General features: G+C 45.0%; 1 protein-coding gene and 1 long non-coding RNA gene across 3 annotated transcripts in view; one reads left to right on the top strand and one right to left on the bottom strand.

Moving 5' to 3' along the window:
* The window catches only part of LOC127530171 (uncharacterized), a 178,409-nt gene that overhangs the window by 52,926 nt on the left and 99,152 nt on the right, over positions 1–26,331 (bottom strand). The window lies entirely within an intron of this gene.
* si:ch1073-13h15.3 (all-trans-retinol 13,14-reductase) lies at positions 288–21,256 on the top strand. 2 transcript variants are annotated; one of them, XM_028819552.2, is made up of 13 exons: positions 288–469; positions 873–1,059; positions 3,817–4,015; positions 8,196–8,378; positions 8,450–8,691; positions 9,444–9,639; positions 11,456–11,653; positions 12,411–12,530; positions 12,669–12,807; positions 15,520–15,629; positions 15,733–15,899; positions 18,186–18,345; positions 18,447–21,256. In XM_028819552.2, exons 3-13 carry the CDS (start codon positions 3,862–3,864, stop codon positions 18,590–18,592), a joined length of 1,815 nt encoding a protein of 604 aa, XP_028675385.1. In that variant the 5' UTR covers positions 288–469; positions 873–1,059; positions 3,817–3,861; the 3' UTR covers positions 18,593–21,256. The 2 variants fall into 2 exon arrangements, with proteins under 2 accessions (XP_028675385.1, XP_028675388.1); XM_028819555.2 differs by lacking the exons at positions 288–469; positions 873–1,059 and having other exon boundaries at positions 3,435–4,015.

Here is a 26,331-nt window from a genome sequence, read left to right as displayed (position 1 = left end):
ATTTTGTCCCTCCTAGCGCCTCGTATTTAGCAACCTCTTCCAGTGTGATGGTTATGGTTGAGCGAGCTGTAGTTGTACGTCGTTTTGTTTTGTCTTCGTTCAAAAAAAGCTTCGTATTGTAATTGGAAAATATAAACTACCAAGCGGCGAAGGAAGAATGGGGGTTCTTAAAGGATTAACAGAAACCGCGGGCATGCACTCTCGAACAGAGCATGACGTGAACGATGCATGTAGTCATTAACACGCACACGCACACGTACAGGAAGCGCGTTGAGACAGAGAGACAATCCAAGCGGTAAGAACTCAATTTCCCAGACGCCTCTAATAACCACGTGTTTATCCGACGTTCTTTTACTTTCGGAGGTGCGTTTGTTTATGGGTATTAACTTCAATACGTCTTGCCTGAAGAAGGGGTCTGAGTTTCCTCGAAAGCTTGCAAATTGTAAGCTTTTTAGTTAGCCAATGAAAGGTATAATTTCGATTGACTTCTCATTAAACTCGTCTTAAAATACATTTATTTTAAACGTAATAGCTAATCCAGACCGCCCCGGTATAAATGTGTTTCTGTTAATGTACCCAATGGTGGCCAGGCCAAGATGAAAGCCGATGATGGTGTTGTCTCCTAGAGCTGGGGCTTCCCAAGTTCGGTTGGGGTTTGGGGGGCACTGTGGCTGCCCGTTTTCATCCCAAACAGCTTTACTTTTCATAAATATCAAGCTGTTATTTTTCATTCTCCGTGCTTACAAAAAAGACAAAACTGAATTTTCATTAGTATTCATTTTTGTATGAGATATGGAGATGCCTTAATGTTTGTATCTACACTTTCAAGAATTTGTTCATCCTTCTCTTTGATTTGCATTGCAATTTTCCAGGTGTCCCGACTCCCGGCCGTTATTTACTAAGGAGCAAGTCAAAATGTGTCTGATCCACAAGTAGCTGCAGCCTTTCACCACTCTTTTTGTTGCCTGTCCTGTTGTTGACTTTGTTCGTTAATTGTCATTAATAGATGGCAATCAAGGGATGAAAAAGGTGAAATAATAGGAGAATGACGTAACAGAGGTAAGTGCTAAATCTCTCTATCTATAAACATCTATGCGTGGAAGTGTGTCTGTCAGTCTGTCCGGCCCGGAAGTGAGAGGTGGAGTCGGGGTAAAGGCTCCACCTCTGAAGAAACATAAAACTCACTTAGCCACTAATAACACAAGCGAGGCCAGCACGTCAGCAAAACAAAACCCCAGAAGAAAGACAGTCGCTTAGCTGCTAACATCAGCAAAATGGTATCCCATTTACTTTTCCTCCTGCCACTAATACACAAGCGAGGCGAGCACGTCAGCAAAACGAATCGTCTTGAGAGAGAGAGATATACCCAGAGTAGATCCTTTCAATTACCTGATATCTCTACATTTCAATTATTGTCTGACAATCTCAATAGTTTCTAGGACCCCAGCTTACACAACTAGTGGCCAAAGTCACCACCCAAGCAAAAGACAAGTTTCTGAGGGTCACCAGCTTGGGTGATAGGTGTCTCACAGCATAGCAGCTTCAAGCACAGCTTAACAGTGGTTGAAAAAAGAAAATCTTAGTTTCAACAGTCGTAGACTACTAAGCACTGTTGTAAGTCGCTCTGGATAAGAACGTCTGCTAAATGATGTAAATGTAAATGTGAAGAGGAGACTTTGTGCTGCAGGTTAGACAGGGCAAGTGGCAGGGAGAAAGCCATTCTTTAAAGGACAAAATACTTTCTTGTGGACTACAACAGACTGGGAGAAAGTCTTATGGACCGATGAATCCAAGTTTGAAATCTTTGGTTCCTACCGCAGGGAGTTTGTACGCTGTTGTGTTAGTGACAGTATGGCTCCTCAGTGTGTGACACCGACTGTCATACATGGAGGAGGAAGTGTGATGGTCTGGGGTTCTTTTGCTGGAGGGAGAGTTGGTGACTTGCACAGAGTGACTGGCTTTCTGAATTGGAAGGGTTGTCACAACATTTTGCAGCACCACACGGTACCTTCTGATCTTCGTGTAGTAGGTCAGGGGTTCATCCTACAAAAAGACAAGAACTAGACTTTAAACTGCGTGCATTTCCATAAAATCTGAAAAAAACTGGTGTTCTGAAATTTTTTGACTGGTAGTGTACTTCAGGTTCCTCAGCATTGCATGTTGGAAGCACTTCAAAGATGGGATAGTTCTCCCCGCAGCTCCCCCTGGCAGCACCCAAGAACCCCAACAGGGCTGTCCCATGGCACTACAGCTCCCATCCAGCCCTGCTGCAGTATCCATATGGGTGGGTTCTACCAGTGGGATTCTGCCATCATGTGTACTGGGGGAGACTATGCCCCCATACCAGAGCAGCCATCATTTGTATTTCGGAACAGGTCTCCCCTCCTGGAAAGGGAGAACCACCCATCCCAGTCGGGACGCCATCTCCGTTCTTCCATTCCAGCCTCCATGGAGCATCAAGAATGGCACTCGCAATAATTATTTATGGAGCCTGTTACTGATATAAAAGTTTTTTTTTTTTCCGGAATCTTAATGCAGATGGTTCTTTTGGGAACCTTAAATGGTACCCCTGTGGCATTGCTCTGAGTAACAACTTTGACACCTTTATTTTTATGAGTTTAGGGCCAATTTAGCATCGCTATTCCATCTATCTGCTTGCATTGGGACTGTGGAGTGAAAACCCACACATATATGGAGAGGTAAAATAAGATATTACTCAATAATTTTTTTTTAAATTTTTAAATACCCTTAAGTTGTAGAGGATGCACCGTGCATTTATGGATGCAATGAGAAGTGCAGCAAAACGACACCTTTTGTTGGCTAACGGAGTAGGTTACAATATGCCAGTTTTCGATGCAGCTCGGGTTCATTCTAAAGGCAAAAAAAAAAAATCTTTAAAAACCCGTTAATGGATACCGTTCAAAGCTGATGGTTTAAAGTTGATGAGCAACGTAAACGGGGGGCGATGACCCTTCAAATAGCGCGACAGTAGGAAAGTCCTTAGGCATGCGTGGGTCTTTCTTGACCCCTTTTATCATTCCGCTTACAATCCGTCGATATCGTAAATGGATCGTTTATGGCCGTCGCAAAGCAGAGCTGGCATACGGAGAATTGTAGATTGTTGAATGGAAGCGCCATCCGCCTATCAATTGTGCCTGTCCAATCGGTGAACACGTCATGCCGACTGACAGTCGTAGTATCCAATCATATTTGAGCATCGCTTTACAGTTTCGTAAAGCGTGTTGCGGCCGTGTTCTCTGTGAAAAGCCAATGTTTGCAGAGTGTATGAAAAGTCACTGCTTTATTGGTTTTATAAAGTGGTTTCATACACGGTTTCAGGCATACATCGATCAGAGTGTTGGATATTAAGTAAGATAGGAAATGTGCTCCTGGCCTTCTAGACTAGAAATGGAATAGGTGAGGGTTATCAAAAGTAAAAAAAAAATATAAATGACAAGATTCGCCCCTTGAAATCGGAAAAGCTTAATCCAGTCAAGAGTCGCTTGTGGCTATCCCGTCAAAACTGGGCTCAGGGCAAACCTTCCACGGGATAATGGGATGTCAACGTGACGGTAGTCTTTATCTTGTCCTGACGGTTTGCTGACGGCAGTGGCTTCTAATCGCTGTGATAAAAGTTCAAAGTTTGCCTGAATCCCCGGCGGTATCACCATGCTGCATTGAATAAAGTCAGGCGTTAGCGTGGATAACCGCACCGATCGTGACGCTCGGCCTCTCAATCACAGCCCACCCTGTGCGCGCTCACAGCAAAGCCCATCTTCAGTCCCCAGTAAGCTCCTGCTTCTTTTTGCCTTTCAGTTTCAAAGGGGACTTCACTTCAGACTTCCCGCCCTCGACCCGACGATGTGGTGGTTACTTCTTTTGGCTCTCCCCCTGGGCAGCCTCTTCTACATCTGGTTTTATTATCTGAAGGACGCGCTTTTCTCCAGCAGTGCAGTGAGGCCATCGAGACCGCTAGTGACGGACCAGAGGGTACGGGACAAGATCCTCAAGCAGGGTAGGTGCGCCTCGCCCTGTTTGTTTATATATAAATGGGTTATATTCTGGTAAAACCTCTTTGAACGTAATGTGCGCTTTCAAATTACAAATTATAAAACTGGATAAAGCGTGTGTATGGCGTCTTTCATGGTTTACATCATTACAAAGTTTAACGGGTTTACGGAAATAAACAATCCTTAGTTTAAACAGCACCTTGTGTGCTGAAATGTATGGGCATTTTTATGCAACCATTAAAGTATAGCCACAATGAGTGAAAGGCATTATATAGAAGAATGACAATCTTTATATATTATTATTTCATAAAGTGTTTCACCAGATACAAAATCAATTAAATTGAGTGGCCATGGATGTGTGCCTTGCAAGCTTAATAATCCTGGTTCTTTAATGACACCTTAATGATCTTTACTGGGATGTGTGGTTCCTCATAGCGCCATTGCTTGACAATCTATCTATTTATCTATCTATCTGTCGTACAGTGCCTTTCACATCAATCTACCATAGTGCTTTTCATGTTTATTTTGCTCTCTATTGTTTAGTGTATTTTGTGTTGATCTATTATATAGTGCCTTTCACATCTATCTATCATAGAGTGCCTTTCATATCTGTCTGTCATATAGCACCTTTCATGTCTATTTCTCTGCCTATTATTTATTGTCTTTCATTTTGATCTATTATAGTGTCTTTCACCCATCTATTTACTATATAGTGGCTTTCATCCATCCATCCATCTATAACATCTATTATATAGTGCCTTTCATATCTATCTATCGTATATCACCTTTCATGTCAATTTTCCTGCCTCTGTATTGTTTAGTGACTTTCATGTTGATCTATTTTATAGTACCTTTCATCAATCCATTTATTATGGATTGTGCCTTTCAGCCATCCGTCTATCTATTTTTCTATTACATAGTTAGATAGACAGTTATGAAAGGCACTATCATATCACACTTTTCATCTCTATTTCTGTGCCTGCTATTTAGTGCCTTTTATGTTGCTCTATTATATAGTGCTGAAGCGGCGCGCCGATGCGCTGTTGTCATTTGCTAGAGCTCTGTGAGAGGCCTTTGTTTGACTCCCTGACACCAAAATTGGGATGATGAACCGTAGATGTCATCCCAGTCCTGTGACTTTCAAAGCCTTCTTGTTTCCCTGATTTCAAGTTTAAAATGGGAATTTAAAGGGAGCCCGAGAAGTAAAAGCCATAGATGCAGAAGAGCGGATTGTGTAAGCCAAATTGCTCAGTTCTGCGGAGGGCACACGTGACCTTCAGCTGACCGTTCCGTCAGTTGTCTTATTTCACTCCTTGTCACTGCCAGAGTTGTCATTCTTAAGGAGCCATGTTTTGGACCTTCCGCAGATAAGCAAATGTACGAGAGATGCCTGCACGTCTGGTCAGAACTCCTTTATTAACGACTTGAGGTACGTACAACTACATACATGTGCAGAGTGACTGTCTGTTGCATGGCACTATGGGTAACATGTCATGTCATTTTCTAACCTGTTTAATCCAGACTCATGTTGTGGGGGGGGGGGGGTCGGGGGGCTGGCACCTATCCCAGCTGGCAGAGGGTACAAGGCAGTAGCAGACCTTAGATAGGGTGCCAGTCCATCGCAGGTGTTGCACACACACGCACACACTAAGCACGTGCTAGGTATAATTTAGTGTTGCCAGATTACATGACCTGCATGTCTTTGGATAGTGGGAGGAAATCGGAGCACCCGGTGGAAACCAAAGAAGATATTGGGGGAGAACATGGAAACTCCAAACAGGGAAGTGAGGACCCAAGACATGAAAACCTGGTTTCCTTACTGCGAGGCTGCAGCGCTACCCACTGTGCCACCGTGCTGCCCACGGTGGGAAGCAGAAACGTGTAAACGCCAAAATGGCACCATAATCACAGCAGGTAAGGCGTGTGGGGTGCTCACTGCTGTGCTGATGCAGAATTAGTACCCGTCCTTCGTGTGCCGTGTTTTGTGACCAACGCACAGCGTGGCACGGCAGTCGTGACAGTAGAAGCGCACTTCTCTTAGGTTAGAATGCCGATGCGGGACCTGCACAATTCACTTGCCCCTTGTGTCACTGCAGGCTACCCTAGCGCAACGCTTAGCGACCTCCACATTTCATCTGACGCCAACATTGACAGCTGCCGCATTGTGAACAGTGTTTAAGGGGGCTAACGTAATGCTTGTCCATTCCCTTGATCCGCAGTCATTTTTGCTTTTTTTGTCACACGACTACTGTAAAGCTTCACGCGGCCGAATTCGCCAGATATATCACGGCGGTTTGCTGTATCGTGCGTCAGTTTCACCCTCCGTGTCGACGTCTGATGATCAATTCACATCGTCTTCGCAGTGGATCCGTTTGAATACGCTCAAAAACTGCCTCTATCGCGTTTCGTTTGACATTGCCTTTTTCGTTAGAGGCTCCGCCCCATTCATAAATATTGATGAGTTTACCTTAGAGTTACCATAAAGTGGCAGAAAGCATAGAAATATATTCTTTTTTTTAACAGCTTGATGTTATTTCATCCACTAGATGGCAGCAGAATGCTGTCGTGAGAGGCATTCAGACATCATCTACTGTATATCTGTATATAACATCCAATGTCTGTATGTTTGTCCGCTTTTCACGTGAAAACTACTTAACGGATTTAGATCTTTTTTTCCCCTATAATTTGCTTAAACCTTCCGGTAGATTTTGCCTTCCAAACCCCTAACCCGTAGAGCACCGTATGAACTCCCTATACATCATATATAGCACCTTATGAACTTCCTATAAATTATATATAGTGCCTTTCCTACACTGTATAACACCTTATGAACTCCCTATATGGCACCTTTCCCCCCCTCTGTAGAACACCTCATGAACTCCCTATGCATTATATATAGATAGATAGATAGATATATAGTGCTTTTCCTCCTTAATAGAACACCTTATGAACTCCCTATACATTATATATAATGCCTTTCCTCCTTAATAGAACCTTATGAACTCCCTATACATTATATATAGTGCCTTTCCTCCTCTGTAGAACACCTTCTGAACTCTCTATACGTTATATATAGTGCCTTTCCCCCCTCTGTAGAACACCTTCTGAACTCTCTATACATCATATATAGCACCTTATAAACTCTCTATATCATATATAGCACCTTATGAACTCTCTATATCATATATAGCACCTTTCCCTCTGTAGAACACCTTATGAACTCCCTATACATTATATATAGTGCCTTTCCTCCTTAATAGAACACCTTATGAACTCCCTATACATTATATATAGTGACTTTCCTCCTTAATAGAACACCTTATGAACTCCCTATACATTATATATAGTGCCTTTCCTACACTGTATAACACAACTCCCTATATAGCACCTTTCCCCCCCTCTGTAGAACACCTTATGAACTCCCTGTACATCATATTGTAAGGGATGGCCGGCAGCTCTACCCAGCCCAGATGCCCCGAGAATGCAAGGATGGGGGAAGGCAGCTACTTTTAGTCACTGCTTTCCTCCGAGACACTAGATGGCAACTTCCCTGCAGCATTACGGTGCCCCGGATTCCCGCAGGGCACCATGAGATCAGGAGTTCGGCTTCACAGCCCTGCTGGGTATCGTGGGTGCCACCAGGTGATGCTGCAGGAGGACTTGGGGACTTGTACTTTTTACACAGCCCAGAAGTACTATCGAGTCATGTGGACGGAAGCCCAGAACAATTTCCGGGCTAGTGGAAAACTCGATTTCTCCATCTGACCCGGAAGTGCTGGCAAGTCACATGTGCAGAAGAGCAGAAGCACTTCTGGGTTCGGACATTATATAAAGGACTGCGAAACACCCAGCAGGCGAGCTGGAGATGGGAGGTAGAAGACAGAGGTTGCTGGGAGGAGTGGAGGTGAAAGAAAATAAATAACTGTGTGGTGCTTTATTGCCTGTGGCTGTGGTGACTAGAGAACATTGTGAAGAATATCAAAGAAATAAATCAATTTAACTCCTGCATGTCTGTCTGGTTAGAGGAGCGACAGTGCCCTCTAGTGTCACAATATATAGAGCCTTTCCACCTCCCTCTGTAGAGCACCTTGTGAACCTTCATGGTGTGAAGAGTGATCTGACGAGCCTCTGTTCTCCTCCATCAGCCATTCCTCTCATGAAAGTTCTCCTTTTTTTCTTGAACAGGCTTCACTTCCCAGAGGGTCCCAGCTAACCTGGACGCCATTGTGATTGGCAGTGGCATTGGCGGTCTCACTGCAGCAGCAGTTTTGGCAAAAGCCGGTAAAAAGGTTTTGGTTTTGGAGCAGCATGACCAGGCAGGAGGCTGTTGCCACACCTTTGTGGAGAAGGGATACGAGTTTGACGTGGGTAAGGCTGGGGCACCAGGGGGGCGTATGTGCTTGTTACGACTGTCTATGGACACTTCTGTATCTTCACAGGAATCCACTACCTGGGACAGCTCCATGAGAATGGCATGCTGAGGGTCATCCTGGACCAGATCACTGAGGGGCAGCTGGACTTTGTGCGGCTTGATGAGCATTTCGACACAGTTGTCATTGGTGAGAAAGATGCCAAGCGGAAGTACCACCTACGCAGTGGCAAGAATGAGTTTGCAGATAATCTTTGCCAGCAATTCCCAGAGGAAAAAGAGGCCATCAACAAGTTCATGAAGTACATGAAGGTAAGCACCCCGTGGAGCACTCAGATGTATCGACATCCTGTCTTGCTACACATCCATCAGTCTTTATGCCAACTTTGACAAAGTGGCAAGAAGATGCCAATCGCCAGGTTTGTTAAGATGATGCACTCATGGCATACAGTGCCACTCACTATGAATGCCCAAATAGCTGGATGGTCCACAAACTGTTGGTCTGGCAATTCATTCTAAGTGTAGAAATGAAGCTGGCACCACACTAACTCAAGGGCGTCTTTCTTGACATGCCCATTAAAATGATTTGCCAAAGTTGACTTTGACAGTTATCCCACCCTTAGACCCACCCACAAGTACTCTAGTATACAGTAATCTCTGTTTACCATTTGAAAATCTAGAACTTCTACTTTCTAGTGCAAGGCATTGGTCACATGTACTGATCAACTGGGTTGCATTTTTCATTCCAACAGATGGCACTTACATTGTAACCTAATAAAAGAAAATTTAAATAAGAAAAAAAAGTATAGGAAGTTATAAAGGCTGATTATAGGACATGCTAATCCCATTGGAGCCCAGTGACTGTCACACTAATGGTCTGCTAAGCAATGAAATGGAAATGTAAAATGATGATGACACTCACGGGGATTGAATAATATTGCAAGGCACCATGAAAGCTCAGAGACTCAAAGACAAACAAGGGGGGCATGGTCATTTGTATCTTTCCTTATTTTATAAAGTGCCTTTCACAGGTCGGGGCTTCTCTTTTTTTCTTCTTAATACAGCAGGCGGCACGTCAGACCCCCTTGCTCGCCATTCTAAAGATGATCCCGCTGCGACTGGCACGCTTCCTCATCTGGACCGGCCTCGTCCACTGGGTCTCGGACATTTACAAACTGGCTGCCACCAGTCACGCCGATTTTCTGAACCGGCTAACACAAGACAAGGACCTCCAGGTTGTGTTCACCTACTTGTTCTACGGTGAGGAGAGGTGGTGGCCGGGTGGGAGGGTCTTGGGTGGCACAATGGGCACTGCCAAGGCTTTTTTTTCCACTGACATTGTTGGGTACTCGCATAACAACATAAAATTTGGTGCCCAATTCTTTAAAATGTTTGATACACATACCGTTTTCAGGATTAGTGGGTCATGTTTGCCGAGTGATGGCAGCACTAGAGTGGGAAAGTCAGGGTCACATTTCCAAATCCCACCTGTGGACAAATGAAGTGTATGCAGTCTATCAGTTTATGATATAGTGCCTTTCATGACTGTCTCTGTTATTTAGTGCCTTTTATATCTATCTATTTATCATATACTGTATTATCTTTCATATCTATTATATAGTGTATTTCATCTATCTATTATATAGTCCAGTTCATCCATCCATTTATTTTTTAGTGCCTTTCTTCCATCTGATTATCTATTGTATAGTGTTTTTAATCAGTCTATAGTGTTTTATCTTTCTATTATTTAGCGCCTTTCATTCATCTATCCATCTGTCATATATAGTACCTTATCCATTTATCTTTGTATTATATAGTGCCTTTCATTGATTTGTTATGTAGTGTTTATTATCCATTGTGCATTATATAGTGCCTTTCATCTGTCTATCTAGCATATAGTACCGTTCATCCATCCATCCATTTATTTTTTAGTGCCTTTCATCCATCTAATTATCTATTATATCGTGTTTTTAATCCATCTATAGTGTGTTTTATCTTTCTATTATCTAGCGCCTTTCATTCATCCATCTACCTAATATAGTGTCTTTCATTCATTTATCCATCTGTCATATATAGTACCTTATCCATTTATCTTTATATTATATAGTGCCTTTCATTGATATGTAGTGTTTATTATCCATTATGCATTATACTGTTTTTCATTGATATGTTATGCAGTGTTTCTTATCCATTGTGCACTATGCCTTTCATCCTATCCATCTATTACATAGTGCTTCTTATTTACTCTATGCATGATATAGTGCCTTTCATTGATAAGTTGCATCTATCTATTAATTATATAGTGCCTTTCATCTGTGTATCTATTATATAGTGTCGTTCATTCATTCATTCATTCATCCATCCATCCATCCATTTATTTTTAGTGCCTTTCATCAATCTAATTATCTATTATATAGTGTTTTTAGTCCATCTATATATTATATAGTGCCTTCCATCAATCTATATTGTGCTTCTTATCCATTATGCATTATATAGTGCTTTCATTGATATGTAGTGTTTATTATCCATTGTGCATTATATAGTGCCTTTCATCTGTCTGTCTAGCATATAGTGCCGTTCATCCATCCATCCATTTATTTTTTAGTGCCTTTCATCCTTCTAATCATCTATTATATAGTGTTTTTAATCCATCTGTCTATTATATAGTGCCTTTCATCAATCTATTATATAGTGCTTCCTATCCATTTTGTATTATATAGTTCCTTTCATTGATAAGATATATATAGTGCCTAACATCTATTAATTATATAGTGCCTTTCATCCACCTATCTATTTATTATATAGTGCCTTTCATTCATCTATTCATCTGTCATATGCAGTACTTCTTATATATTCATTTATGTATTATATAGTGCCTTTCATCTATCCATCTATCTGTCCCTTTCATGTTCTACCATTGGCTTTGTGTGCAACATAAGAACTCAGTGGTCTGCACTTTCAGTTGTCTGTTTGTAGGCGGATGCACCATGATGTGGGGGCTGGGGGGATTTGATGGCGGTTGTTCCGCCCAAGTCCCTACCAGGCTGATGGCTCTTTATTCCTGCCTGTCTTCTAGGGGTCTCTCCCCGCGACTCCAGTTTTGTGATTAATGCCTTACTGCTCCATCACTACAAGAGAGGCGCCTGGTACCCCCGGGGTGGAGCCAGCGAGGTCGCCTTCAACATCATCCCAGTCATCCAGAAGGCAGGGGGCGCTGTGCTGGTTCGAGCTCCTGTCCAGCGTATTCTGGTCAACGCAGACGGCTCGGCGTGTGGTGAGTCTCCCTGTAAATGAAGACTTTTTGAGTTTACAGAGAAATGAAGTGAAGGTAGGAAACCCAAGAGGTACTCCATCCAGTTGGGGGTGCTATTGGTATTCAGTCTTCCTCATGAAGTCCAAGTGGAGACCCTGAGATGTGATGTGCTTTGTGCTCCTACTGAACAGTTACTAAGCTTGTCCATCAGGTGTCTCCTGTCCTCTGTCCAGTTTCAGCATGTTGACCATCTCCACTTTTGACCTTTTTAGGTTCTTTTACTTGATGATGGTCACCCTGTCCAGCACCAAAGGTGCCAGTCATCTCTGGTGGTCAGGGGTCCAGTGTGTTTTCCTGTTTTGGCCCTCCTGGTCAAAATGGCTGTCCTGCACTCATCCTAGTTGGTCAGACATGCTGATCATACTTGGGGTCCGGCTCCTATTCTCAGCATCTCCTGTCCTCCAAACTGTTGGCATGATCTGGAACCCAAGGGGCCCTCCGTAAGAGTGGCACCGTCCATCTGCCATCCTTTGCAGGCCCCTTCTGATTCCTCAGTGATGTCCACTGGTTGTCCATTCTTAGGGTCAGGCCGTCCTGTTGGTTTCCAGTTTCTGCCCCTCAGCTGGTCATCCTGTCTGCTCACACTTGCTGGTCTGTTGCCTCCTTCTCTCTTCCTAATGACCATTTGGTCAGACAGGCCATCCAGCTCCGATATATGGGGTGCACCCCTCTTTATGTATAGTGTTTGCTAGTTTCACCAGATGTCTCCCTCTTTTAGGGGTCGTCGTGAAGAAAGGTGATGAAGAGGTGGATCTCCGGGCCCCAGTGGTCATCTCGAATGCTGGGATCTTTAACACTTTTGAGCGCTTCCTTCCGATGGAACTGCGATCCAGTCCTGGTGAGGCGGTCACTCTGTGTCCTGTTAACATTCCTGCTACTTGGGGATCTTCTGCTAAAGCAGTTGGGGGTCTTTGTGGGGGGTACTTGTGGCATATTGGAACATGTCGCGTCATCTTCTCTCTGCTATGCCTTTCAGAGATCCAGTCTCGGCTCTGCACGGTCCAGCATGGCATGGGCTCATTTCTTGTCTTTGTGGGGCTCAATGGGACCAAAGAAGAGCTGGGCATCCCGTCCACTAACTTCTGGATGTACAAGGACAACAACCTTGATGCTTTGTAAGTGGGAGGTGGGATCGGCATGGTGGGACAGGCAACTTTTATTCCTCATACATGACCACTTCTTTTATGTAGAAGGCTGAGGGCATCTCTTAAACTTGTCACCTTGTAAATGCCACACTTCTGGGGATAAGCAGGCACTCGGGTCAGGGCATCTGTGCAAATGGGCATTGTGAAGCTTGGTGTAGCGCATGCTGAAAGGCAATATATGGCGTTACAGTGTTTTGCGAAGGGATACTTTATGGTGGTCCAGGGTCACCAGGATAGCACTGAGCTTTTATTTGAAATTTCACTGTAGTGTAGTGGGTTGGCGGTGGAAGAATAGTTGACTAATTTTAAATAATCGTACCCCAAGAAGGTGCAGGTGCCAATTGGGCATGGGTGCGATGAGGCGTGTCCACCATGGCACAACTGAGGTACTTGGCTTACCCCGCCGCATACACTTGCAGAGGTAGGTGGATCAGTCTGGTGCCTTAATGATGCCACGGAGGGCACACCTCATCGCACCCGTGCCAAATTAAGCAGCAGAATACAAAAAAGAGCCTGCACGGGCAGAGGGGAAAGGGAAAGAAAAAATAAGGGGGGGATCAGAAGAGGGAAAAAATGGATTAAGAGGGCCGAGGTTAAAGGACAGAAGAGAAGGTGGGAGAGAGCAAGATGGGAGGAAGCAGGGTGACGGGAATGGAGTGTGTGGTGGGCGCTGCTCCTGATGAGCATAGGAGGAAGAGGAGGAGCAAGGCTGGGGGATGGCAACGGGAGTCCAAAGGAGACAAGGCTCAGCAGATCGCCATAGGGTGGGCAGTGGGGGTCCCAAGCAGGACTGAAGGGTGTCTGCGCCTGTTGGTTGCTATATCTCCATGCTGTGAGATCTGAATAGAATAAACCGCAGAGACGTCCATTTTAAAGGGAGTTTCGATGAGAAGATTCCTGCCATGTTTTTAGCCTTGTTTGTTGGGGTTTATTTCTTGGGATTTTAACCTCCACGTTCACTTTGACTCTTTATGGCTTATATATGTGTAGAACTTCTGCACTGCACTTATGTCACTTTATTTTAATAAAAGCACTGATTCACTTTTCCACTGACCCCTTGTCCGAATGTGCGTGTTGGCACATCTCGGGTATGGTGCGGACGGCCGCGGGTTCGAAGGGCTCCCGGAAGGAACCGGCAGCATGGAGCTAACCCGCACCGTCACATCCATACTGTGGGCCGTTGTGCAGAATCATTTCTGCTAAGGCCCACTGTGAAAGGCGCTATATATATATATATATATATATATATATATATATATAAAGACACTGGTGTTTGTGAAAGGTGCCATATAACTTCTTTAACAAAGTGCTATTTTTCATTATACAATAAACGGTTTTACACAATGCTGTCTGATAGCATCGATGTGTCGATTCTTTTTTTCCCCAAAATTCTCGGCGAAAGGTGCTATATAAAGTTAAGCATGGTTTATGGTTTATTTCATTATACAGTAGTTTCTTTTTCAGAATACTTTGTGTTGAAGCCCACCCTGTTAGGAACTATATAGAGTTGTGAACGGATAAAAGAGAGAGCTGTTATTTTAAGTTTCACACTGTGGATCATTTTGCAAACTAGTTGAAAGGCGCTATACAGAAGGATTTTTCTTTTGTAAAGGTCTTTATCAAAGTGGCCCCCATGAAAGGCGCTATATAAAGTAAAACACGGTGTAACAAAAGCTTTATTTTTTTTTCCCCGATATGCCACAAACTTTTTTTTTACAAAAGGCTTTGTGTTAGGGGCGGCACGGTGGCGCAGTGGGTAGCGCTGCTGCCTCGCAGTTGGGAGATCTGGGGACCTGGGTTCGCTTCCCGGGTCCTCCCTGCGTGGAGTTTGCATGTTCTCCCCGTGTCTGCGTGGGTTTCCTCCGGGCGCTCCGGTTTCCTCCCACAGTCCAAAGACATGCAGGTTAGGTGGATTGGTGATTCTAAATTGGCCCTAGTGTGTGCTTGGTGTGTGGGTGTGTTTGTGTGTGTCCTGCGGTGGGTTGGCACCCTGCCCAGGATTGTTTCCTGCCTTGTGCCCTATGTTGGCTGGGATTGGCTCCAGCAGACCCCCGTGACCCTGTGTTTGGATTCAGCGGGTTGGTAAATGGATGGATGGATGGATGGCTTTGTGTTAAGGCTGCCATCTGCTGGCGCTATATTGAATATGTTTTCAGAAGTTGGACACTGTGAAAGGCGCTATATACGAACAATTCAAAACGGTTGTTGTTTTTACTCATACAATAAGGACTGATTTGTGTTTAGGCGCTATAGTCCCACAGGCTCTATATAAAATATTTTTTCAAACATATTCAGTGGATGTGGTCACTGTGAAAGGCACTATATACTGTAAAACATATTTCAAACAAAAAGCTGTTATTTATAATTGTAAAGTAAAAACTGTGATGCAGCTCACTGTGAAAGGCGCTGTATAGAATGGTCCTGTTTTGTAGAGGTCTCTGTAACTGCTGTCAGGGTGAAAGGCGCCATAAAGTTTTTGACGGGGGGTCCTTATAAAAGGACTCTTTAAAGCATTGACCAGGAGAGATGTTCTCACAGCGACGTGGCCACTCACAGTGAATCACTGCTCATGTGAGACCAGATGCACCCACCATACCGTGGCATTCCCCTTCTAGTTGTAGGGTCCTTTATGCCCATCCCCTGCCTTGCTGCCCACAGTTCTGTTTCTTCTTTCGTTTCCAGGATGGAGCGCTACAGCACGCTGAAACGGGAGGAGGTGGCGGCCAACATCCCCATGATGTTCATCACATTTCCATCAGCCAAGGACCCTTCGTTTGAAGTCCGACACCCAGGTGATGAGGTCACCCACTCCTTTCCGGTGGATCAATTGACCACTTTATTGTAGTTATGGCGGTTGGGGGTTCAGCTGATCACACGGGTCCCTTGTGTCCATAGGCAAGTCGTGTATGACCCTGCTGACCATGGCTCGCTTCGAGTGGTTTGAAGAGTGGCAGGACAAGCGAGTGAAGAACAGGGGTAACGACTACGAGCGCCTCAAGATGGGCATCGCCCATGCCCTCATTAAATGGGCCACCGAGATGTTCCCTCAGATTGAAGACAAGGTGAGTGGGGCAAACTGTGGAATTACCTGCACTCACATCTGACCCACAACAGTAGAGGGGTAAATGGATGCTGGGTCCAGGGATGAAGGGCACTAGCTTCTAGTCATTGGGTGATGACCTTCATGGGCTCAGCTAGCTGGCAGCTCATTATGTAGCTCAGGTGGCCATCTTGTGACCCGACTAAATCGGGTGGGGGGGCAGTGGACCAAGGGGGACTTCCATCTTCTGGGTCCCAGTGTTTCTAAGCTGGCCATCTGACCCAAAAGTAATGAGAAGGTCCTTCACCTTCAGGTGCCTGATATGAACTCATCTGGCAAGGAGGTTTAATATGGCTGAGCTGGCTGTCTTGACCAGACTGAATAAGAGGACAGAAGGTCGCCTCCATCACCTGACCACTCCTGGAGGACCTTCTTCTGTGTCCCTGTATATTTGAACTGTCTGGTCTGCCTGACCTCAACCTAGGAGTCGTTAGAATGCCCAGATGGTACGGGTCGGGATGAGGTCCTGCAGGAAATCTTAACTAGAGAAGCACACTGGCAAGGGTGAAGCAGCTAGATATGCCAGTGTGAAACTGCCCAACATGTATGCTGGGAAGCTGGCAAGGGGTGCCAAAACTAACAAGGGTGGGAGAAATATGACCTGAGTGCAAGTCTGCCGTTGGGCATCAGGGGGGCAGGCAACCGGGCAGGGGAGGCTTAAAACGGTGTTAGGGAAGAGCAAGAATGGCCTGTAGAATATGAGAAGCAGAGGTGGTAGAACTGAGGGGTGAGTGGCCCCACGTAGATGTCCGGGTTCAAAACTTGTGTACTTGGAGCAGGTTTTCATCTTCTCTTTGTTTTAAGCTGATGCTTTGTACTCTGCCTGTGCTCATCCCTCCCTCTGAGGGCTCCATTAAGTAAGTGCACTGGTTTGGATGGCTGGTGTCGTTGGTGTTAAATGGGTCATCACAAGAAACGCTTATCTACCTGAGCTGGGCCTGACTGGAGTCTGCTGACAAGAGGGACCCCTCCATCTCCTGGCCAGTCCTTCAGTATATCTGAACCGTCCCATCTGTCCGGACTACCACTGTGTACTGTACTTGTCATTGGCAAGCAAGGGGGTTGCCAGGGTGGTAGGTGTCAGGGTGACATCCAGCAGGAAATCTCAAGAAGAGAAAATAAGAAGGACCCTGCCAAGGGTGAGACAGCCAGATATGCCAGTGTGAGGAATGGCCAGTGCCTGTGCTGGGCATCAGGAAGGGGCAAAAATATAAGCTGGGAGCTGCTAGTATGAGTCTTGGACACTAGGGGGCAGGCAAACTGGCAGAGGTTGGAAATGCCTGAATTTCTAACCAGGATGGTACAATTTGCCACATGGACACTAGCTGAGCCCAATTTGCCCGCTGAACGAGTGACGGGCCCTGTACTCTCCAGTATATACACTAGGGGGCAGGAGACCCTGTTGAGGCAGCGATACCTGACTTGCTAGCTTTAAGGATCATGAGACCTCATGTCCAATTGGGGGGTTGGGGGGTACCACATAGGCAAAGGAAGGTCTGTCTCCCACCCTATGCACTAGGGGGCAGCACACGCTCCCTGACTTGACGGACAAAGGCATTGCAGCGCCCTCTATGGCACAGACAGCAGTGCAGCTGCCTATTAAGTGTGCAGGGACATCAATGGCCACTAGAGGGAGTTCTAATTTGGTGACTGATGTTCTGATTCCGTATGGTGGGAATGCTTAAAGTTTTCTCAGGGCAGAGCAAAAAATGGAGTGAACAGCAGTGTGGGGGGTCCACAGGAGGAAGACTTTGAGGGAGTCAAGTGAGGCGAGTGGTCAGCACCTAGATGTATGGGTTCACATACAGGTTTTCTGCTTCCTTCCATTGTTATTTGGTGCTTTGTTCTTCTCCCTGTGCTCATCCCTCCCCTTGAGTGTTTTATTAAGGAAGCCCACGGTTTTTGGTGTCCGTTCATCCATCCATCTGTCCTCCTTGGGTCACCATGAGAGCCCCTCTCCACCTGCTGATTGACCTGAGGGTGGGCCTGAGTGCCGTTTGCTGTCCACTTGTGCAGCCATCCAAACCAATCTTTGGTGGCCCGTCTTTGGGATTCATTCCTTCTCCTTTGTAGCTCAGTTGGCCATCCATCCAGGTTGGGTGCGACTGGGGTGGGCTTCCCCTTCAGATCCCCGACTGTAGCGGAGGAGGGCCAGTTATCCGACTTTTCCTGAACCCGATTACACCCTCTACAGATGGCTGCCGTCAGTTTGTAGCTTGCTTAACGGTCAACTTTGGCTTCCGTGCAGGTTGATTTTGTGGAGGCGGCGACGCCGTTGTCCAATCAGTTCTACCTGGGGTGCCCCCGAGGTGAGATGTATGGCGCAGAGCACAACTTGGGCCGCTTCAGAACGGACATCATCGCCAGCATGCGGGCTCAGACGCCCGTTAAGAACCTGTACCTGTCGGGTAAGCTGGCCGTCAATGGGGCGGGGAGCGGGCATCAGAGGTGGTCCGGCAGACGCACCTTTCTGTCCAGATCACCTTTTTTTTTGTGTATTTTCTCTTAGGTCAGGATGTGTTTTGTAACGGCTTTGCGGGGGCTTTACACGGGGGCCTCATCTGTGCATCGGCCATTCTCAACCGCATCGTCTACATTGACCTCGTCCTGCTGAAGAGGAAGCTGAAAAAGCAAAAAGCTCGAAAGCAGGCTTAAGTGGCTGACGCCCCCTGCTGGATGCCACTGGCAAGAAGCCCCCTTTTTAAATTGTTAATCTGGACACTTAATGGACTGGACCTGAATTGGTGGGACTCCTGGAGTGAAGGCCAGCTTTGTGTCGTCTCAAGGGTCCAGTGATTGTGGACCTCCGGGGCAGAACAGGGTGACCATGAAGATGGGGTTAAGAGTGGAAATGCCATTGGCTGACATGCCCCTGCTGCCACCCGTGGCTCTCCCATTCTGCCCATTTCTATGTTTAAAGAACTTTGGGCCACCATTCACCTGAAAGGTGGTATTTGATGCCCCATTTTTGTAGCCCCTCACTTGAGTAGAGAAGTATGGCAGTGGCCCTGAGCATTGGAAGTGTAAACGCCATGGGCTGAGATCCCACTTCTGACACCAATGTCTCCCTTGTTATGACAATCTCTATGTTGAGAGTACTTTGGGGGGCTGTTCATTAGAAAGGCTCTCTCTGAGGTCCCACTTCTGTGCCCCCCCCCCCCCCCCCCATGTGCCCATCATCCTATCAATTCAATTCAGTTTGTATTTTGGGCCACAGTTTGCTACATCTGCTGTGCCAAGATCCCCCGCACTCAAGGACGACAGTGTGATAATGGACGTGGGCTTAAAAGTCGGGGTCTGATATTCCACTTCTGCCCAAATGTCTCCCAGACTCTTAATTTGTATGTTTGGACCACTGTTTACCTGAAAGGCGCTATATGACATATTGGCTAAAAACTGGATGGAGCCGCAGTGTGAAAGAGAGGAATGAACTGATGCCATCCATGGCGGTGCGGGGTTGTCTGGGAGCGAAAATCCTTTTTCATATCGTCCTTTGTGCCTCAGATAGATACTTTGAGAACTGTAGCACCCCTTCAATGAAAAGAAGACCACCACTTGCCGTTTGTCCGACTCCCTGCTTTGGGGTGTTTAATCCCTTTAGTACTGAATTAAATAACAGGTGCCTGTCAGACCCACTTGTTGTAATTAATGGGCACGGGGGGGAGGGGGGGGGGTTTAGAGTTTAGGGTGGCAGTCAGCAAAACACCCTGGAGGAGCTCTCGTCATCATCAGAAAACGTAATAAAGCAAAACTCGCTCTCATTCTTCATCAAGAAGTATAATTATTGTAGCTTTTATATATAAATATATGTTGACATTTTGGAAATAATTTATCCAAATGGTGCTAAAGAAGAGCCGGCAGACGTTAGCCAAGGAGCTGCTGGCGCTTGTACTGGCAGGCAAACAAAGGCTGGTAGCTCGTCGTTCTTGGTTATGTCTCCACCTAGTGGCCTCTTTTAGAAGTGCACTCTATTCATTGTGAGCCCAGCTCGGGACACAAAGACGGCAAACCGTCCCAACCTTCAGGCCCAAAATCTGTGCTGTCGGTAACGTTGTTAAAAGTGACCGCGATTGCACCGCTTCGTGACTTTTAAAAGGGGGGGGGGGGGGCGTTCAGTGGAGTCAACCGAGTCAGCAACTCGCTTATCTTTACAAGGAGCAACGTGCCCTAAACTTGATTGGTGTCTCGGTTATCCATTAGTGATAAGAAAGCTGGTACAGACTGATATTTTTATACATTTGTAAATCTCGGCCTCGCTCTGCGTGCACTTCAGAATTTATAAAATGTGTGCTGTGTTGGGTAACATGCTAACGTCGTGGCTGGCACCTGGGTTCAAATCCTTCCTCGCTGTCGGCCAGGGTGACATCTGCGTGTTCTCCCCATGACATTGTGGGTTTTCCCCTGGTACTTTTAATTGTCACATCCATGGAGATGCAACGGTTAGGTGAGTGCCAACTCAAAATGGGCCAAGTGTGAGTGAGTCACAGACTGGCACCACCTGCCGGGATAATTCCTGCCTCATACCCTGAACCCCCACACCCCGACCCAGGTGAACCTAAAACCAGAATAAGCCGGGTAAGTGGAAAGCTTTTAACCTTCATGGCCGTGTTTTACACAATCTGCTGCTTTGCCATGCGATTCAAAACGTGATTTTACAACTCGCCATTATAAAAGTTCAACGTGAAAAAAGCGATTACTGAAATTACAATAAAATTATAAAGAAGTTTGGATTGCACAGTATCTTTGCACACTTAACAAAAAGCTGGATGAAGCCACGTCAGCAGTAGTGAGGTGAGGTGACTGGGACCCCCTAACCCCAAAAGGAGACAAGTGCAGTCCACGACAGTATAACTCTGTTTTATAGTGCCTTTCACATCTATTTTTATATCTTATAGCGCCTTTCATGCCTATCTTATGTATTGTATTCTGCCGTTCATACTGCACTCTAATAAACTGCCTTTGATATCAGTTACATGCAGCTTTGTCCATCACATATTGCCCTTCACGTCTGTATATTGTAAAGGAGGATGCAGGCAGACTGGCAACTGAGCTGGTTTGGTGGGTGGATGCCCAAGGAATGAAAGTGTGAGAAACTGCCAGAACGCCAGGGGGCAGCATACATCTCTTGTCACACCTCCTGGGGATTTCCTCAGAGCTGCATGGGAATTGTAGTCCTAATGGGCAGCACTACTGCGTTCTTAGGCGCCATTAGGGGGAGCTGTGGGGAGAAAGAAACTGAGGTGGCAGTGACAGTGGCAGTGGCGGCTCCCCTGAACAAGACGTTCTTCTCAGTCACAGTATGGTGGCATCAGAAGTACCCAAGTCCATCTTAAAAGGGAATCTTGCACCTCATTCAAGGGGACTCGGTGTCAGAAGTCGAAGAGAACAAAGACCACCTGGGGCTGACTGGAGGAGGAAAAAGGAAGATCGGTGCAAGAATTCTGTGTGTACAGTAACGAGAAAATATAAGAGGTTAAATTGTGCCCAGACCTGGAGGTGGTGTTGCATCTGGGGTTTGGGGGTCTGAGATTCCCTCCAATGGTCACACTACCTGTCTGTCTTTTATTAACTGTCCTTCACCCCTTTCTGTGTACCGTATATATCATATAGTGCCTTTCACTGTATATCGTGATTTCTTTCACTTTTTTCTGTTTATACTGTATATCGTAAAGTGCCTTTCACGTCTATCACAAAGTGAAGTGTAGACCTTTCTATTTATATACAGGGACCCTGACACACATATCATGTACTGTTTTTCTACATCCCTATATCAGAAACTGTCTTTTCCCCCCCCCCCCCCCCTTTTATATTATAGTGCTTGTCACATCATAGACCACCATGCACGCATTTCTCTTCCTATTCAGTATCAGTCAGCGCCCTTTAGTCTTATTATATAGTGCCTTTTACTCTTATTTATAGCGACAGTCACACCATACGATCTATCACGCAGCACCATGCACATCTACCATCATATTGTTCCTCACACCTTTTTATTCCTATACAGTATAATATAGCGCCTTTCACACCAGAATGTCAGTTTCTCGTAGTTCCTTAGAATGTGGTGTTTGCTCTTTTACTCCCGGGAGTTAACATGAAATCGAACTTTCAGTTAGGAAGTCGCCTCGCTGCGAGACCGGAATGGCGGAGGAGCAGACAAACACGAGAGCTTCATACGCCAAGAGAACATGTCAGAGTCCGACGGGGTGAGCAAACGTGGAGAAAAATGAAACGGGAATCGTGAGCCTTAAACTCAACGTCCTTTATACAAGAACTTTACTTTAATAGCAGCCTTTTTTCTCGTTTTTTTTGTGTGAAATGTTTTGCTTTGAATTTTACTAAAACTTTTAAAACAAAGTCTGTGAAATTATTGGAATACGCGTCACGCTATTGGCTGAACCGACCTGTAAACTAAACCACAAGCTGCGGAGCTTTAATTTTGGACAAACGTGGCGCCATGCACATTTCTATCTTTATATAATATTAGCTGTGTAAGCCTGCGCTGTTCTTAGCTGTTTGGGGGACCTACGCGGTTAAGAAATGTGCAGGTCACACCGGAGCTCAGGAAGGTGTTCTAATAAATCGTCCGGAAAAAGCCTTAGATGACCAGTAGGCCTACATGTACGCTTGTGTGTATGCAGAGTGGTAAAATATTGATTTTGTTCTGGATCTGGTAAAGGCCGGTAATATTGGGATACAAGGTAGTCGTGTCCGTCAAGGACGGGCTGCAGGCGACTTTTATCAGTGTTGCAGGGTAAAAGTCATTAAGTGCAAAATTATTTGTACCATGATTAAATTTAGTAATAAAATGTTTTTTGTTATTTGTGTTCAAATCTCGCAGCAGAGACAAAATGAACGCCAACGAGTTGCAGCTTACAGAAGCAACCGCACGGAAGAACAAACACAATTGGTTCACGAAATTGAGCGTCTGCGATTGCAACACGAGGATCAAGATGGTCTTTACATCAATAATGTAGTGTAACGTCGCTGTTTATTCCACAGTTTTTGTTCTTCAGTAAAAATTCTTTTTGGTTTCTTCGTTTTTGGCAATTGTTGAGGTGTAGTTTGAGCACTTGAAATATCCAAAATCTTATTTCTTTTTGCATTTTCGTCTTCTTCAGTCGAGTGACTTCCTTCAGCTTTTCTTTTAATCCGATTGGTCACTCGCTTCCCAGTGCTTCGTTCAGCCAATCAAAACACTGACGTAAACGTACCAACCAACAGACAGACATGCTGAAATATATATATAGATTTCAAGATTTTATGGGGATCTTTCTGAATGAATCCGAAACGAATCTCTAAAATTAACGTTTGCTATAGTGCATTTGGCAAAGTTACGACGGCGTGACAATATTATTAGGGATTTAGGTGAAGCTTGCAATTTGGATAATAAATTACCATTGTTAATAAGACTAAGAGATGCACTGAACTGAATTTCCTGGGACTGGCACAGACGGCTGCAGTGCCCGGGGCATGACAGGGGCCCCAGGCCTACAGCCCGATAAATTAAAAAAAAAAATTGTAAGTCGGGGTCGGGGCCCTACGCGGATGCGTAGTTCGCGTATGTCTAAGAACGTCCCTGGCCCGGGGTCCTAGAAACTGACGTGCGGTGATGATGATGGCTGGTGAGGCACGGACTCCTACAGAGTCAGATTTACAAATATATGAACTCAAACGAGTCACTTATTCACTATTGGCAGCCTGCACATTGACTACTGGTTATGTTTCATATCTGATCAGCACTCATTACACACACACAGGTAAGGCGCATATTTGGCTACGAAACAACGTTGCATTTCTAGCGGCGACAGAGAGCGGAAAGAGCGCATTTGCGCACCTCACCCTCCATGTGTTCTCAATTTGCCGTTGCAATTCCACAATTCACACTCATTCAATACAAATGAAAGTACAGAAAGGTGTACGAGAAAAACGGATTTCAATTTTGACTTTAATTGAAATATTTAGTTGTTTTTAAAAGCTTTTAATTCTGATACTTTAATCAATTTTAATAGAGACTGTTCAACAAAAGGATAACAAGAAAAACAAGAATATTTTATTTATGGTCAAAACTTAGTTTTTACATATTGGATTTTATTTTTTTCTTAGTCTGATCCCATTTTTATAAAATTTGAAACCGTTTATGTTCTCACGTTTATTTCTAAATGAAGTCCATGCGCCTATCCTTCTTCACAAAAATCTCCATCACTTTCTTGTAAAAGTCCCTCGTTATTTTCCTTTAGTTTTGTCTGAATCTTCCATTTTGGCAGTCAGTCGGAACAGAAAATAAAAATAAACGGACCGCTGCAGTGCACTTGACTTTCTGATATCGCTAACTTATTGTCACCGAGCGTCTGCGTAGAAGAAGAGCAGCGACGAGCACCTGTTGGGCTCACATGCGCCCCCTTCAGGGCGGTAGGTACTGTCTGCCTCACCTTGTGCCTTTTCGCTGCGGTTTTATGTCAGCAAGACTAAATATGTCACACACATTCATTAAAGATATTAGAAAGTCAGAGTGTATAATAAACGTGTCTGCAAACCTTATATTGGCGACAGGGACGCTCGAATCGCACTCTGATGAGTGTGTGAGGGAGAGCGCAGTCCCAGGTGAGGTGAGGCTTGTAGCTGCCGCACCTCGTGTTTCTCCGCTCTGTTTGAACGGGAAATGCACCAGTTCAGCGATGTTCACTATAAAATGATAAAAGTTATTGAAATCATACAGAAACAAATTTATAGCACAGACCAGTGGACACAATTATTTTATATTATCATTATTCATTTTTTACTTTTCATGATGACGGGTGAGGCAGAGGCCTCCCCTGATCGCACATCCCTGCCTATAAATTATTGAAATCGTCAGAAAAATCATTGAAATGCAGAGTCAGCAGTTTTGTTTTGCTGATGTGCTCGCCTTGCTTGTCTATCAGCGGCTCAGTGAGTTTCTCTCTTTTCTCTGCGGTTTCACTTTGGTGACAGTCGTTTTTTTGAGTTTCAGGCTGTAGCCTCGCACTTCTGTGTCGGACAGACAGACAGACAGACAGACGCACACTTCCACACGTACACGTTTATATATAAGGTAGTGCCTTTCGAATCTGTCATACAGTCCTATTCATAGCTTTCTGTTTATAAGCCGTGTCATTTACTGACTTCACATCTCTCATTCTGTATATCATATAGCGCCATTCACATCTTTCTATTGTTATATAGTGCCATTTGCGCCTTTATCTACTGTATAGCGCCTTGCACGTCACATAGTGCTCTTCATACCTTTCTTTCTATACTGTATCATATACTCTTATTCATAGCTTTCTGCTTATAAGCTGTGTCATTTACTGTCTTCACATCTTCCATTCTGTGTATCATATAGCGCCTTTCACACCCGTCTATCATACAGTTAATGCTATTCACACCTTTCTATTATTATATCATATAGCGCCTTTCACACCTCTATCTACCGTATAGCACCTTGCACATCATATATTGCTAATCACACCTCAATATTTTTATAATGTGTATCATATAGTGCCTTTCACATCTGTCATAATATGATATAGCACCTTTCACATCCATCTCTCTCTGTCTTTCTAAATGTACCTGTCATATTCTGTATTCACCCCTTTGCCTCCATATATCATATAGTGCCTTTCAGATCAGTCATGTATTACTAATCACACCTCTCTGTGTATATACAGTAGTATATAGTGCCTTTCGTACTTTTCGATGGATCATATAGCACCTTTCACTTCTATCGTGTGTCTTTTGTCTCTCCAGCTGTGTCTCTGTGTATTTTTTATCACACCTTTCCAGTCTATCTAATATAGCACCTTTCTTATCTTTGTTTCAGTTTCATACCTCACAGGTGGCGCAGTGGTAGTGCTGCTGCTTTGCAGTAAGGAGACTGTGGAAGATTGTGGGTTCGCTTCCCGGTTCCTCCCTGTGTGGATAGTGCTTTGAATACTGAGAAAAGCGCTATATAAATGTAATGAATTATTATTATTATTATTATTATTATACCACCATTTTGGACCCCAGTGACCCAGTCAGCCGATTGTACCCCCCAAGTCCTCTGCTCCGGTTGTTTCACTTTTCCAGTGCACTTTTAAATGTCCGTCTGTCTTCCACGCTCGCTTATGTCAGAATTGTCTGCCACGGACCCCCTGCAGGTAACCCTGACCACCAAATCCCCTCAACGCGCCTGTCTGTGCTCAGTGTGTGAGACGAAGACCAGCGTCCATGCCGATAATGTGTTTGAACCCAGAACACCGAATCCATTGTGCTGCCCACCGTGCCACCCACCTGGTAAACTGTGAATGTGTTCTTTCAGGGTTGCCAGGGTGCTGTAGGCCCTCAGGTTCAATGGGCACCATAAGTGAACTTTGATTCCGTCAGGTCATGTGACC

The sequence above is a fragment of the Erpetoichthys calabaricus genome, chromosome 14, assembly GCF_900747795.2.
Source record: "Erpetoichthys calabaricus chromosome 14, fErpCal1.3, whole genome shotgun sequence".
Lineage (NCBI taxonomy): Eukaryota > Metazoa > Chordata > Cladistia > Polypteriformes > Polypteridae > Erpetoichthys > Erpetoichthys calabaricus.
The sequence above is the reverse complement of the archived record's forward strand: the minus strand, read 5'-3'. Positions and strand labels throughout refer to the sequence as shown.

What these genes read in the sequence shown, in the direction of transcription:
- si:ch1073-13h15.3 (XM_028819552.2), top strand. Translation starts at nt 3,862, where the DNA reads ATGTGGTGGTTACTTCTTTTGGCTCTCCCCCTGGGCAGCCTCTTCTAC. An exon ending in GTTTGAAGTCCGACACCCAG is followed by an intron (nt 15,630 to 15,732) that starts GTGATGAGGTCA and finishes TTGTGTCCATAG; the next exon opens with GCAAGTCGTGTATGACCCTG. An exon ending in TAAGAACCTGTACCTGTCGG is followed by an intron (nt 18,346 to 18,446) that starts GTAAGCTGGCCG and finishes ATTTTCTCTTAG; the next exon opens with GTCAGGATGTGTTTTGTAAC.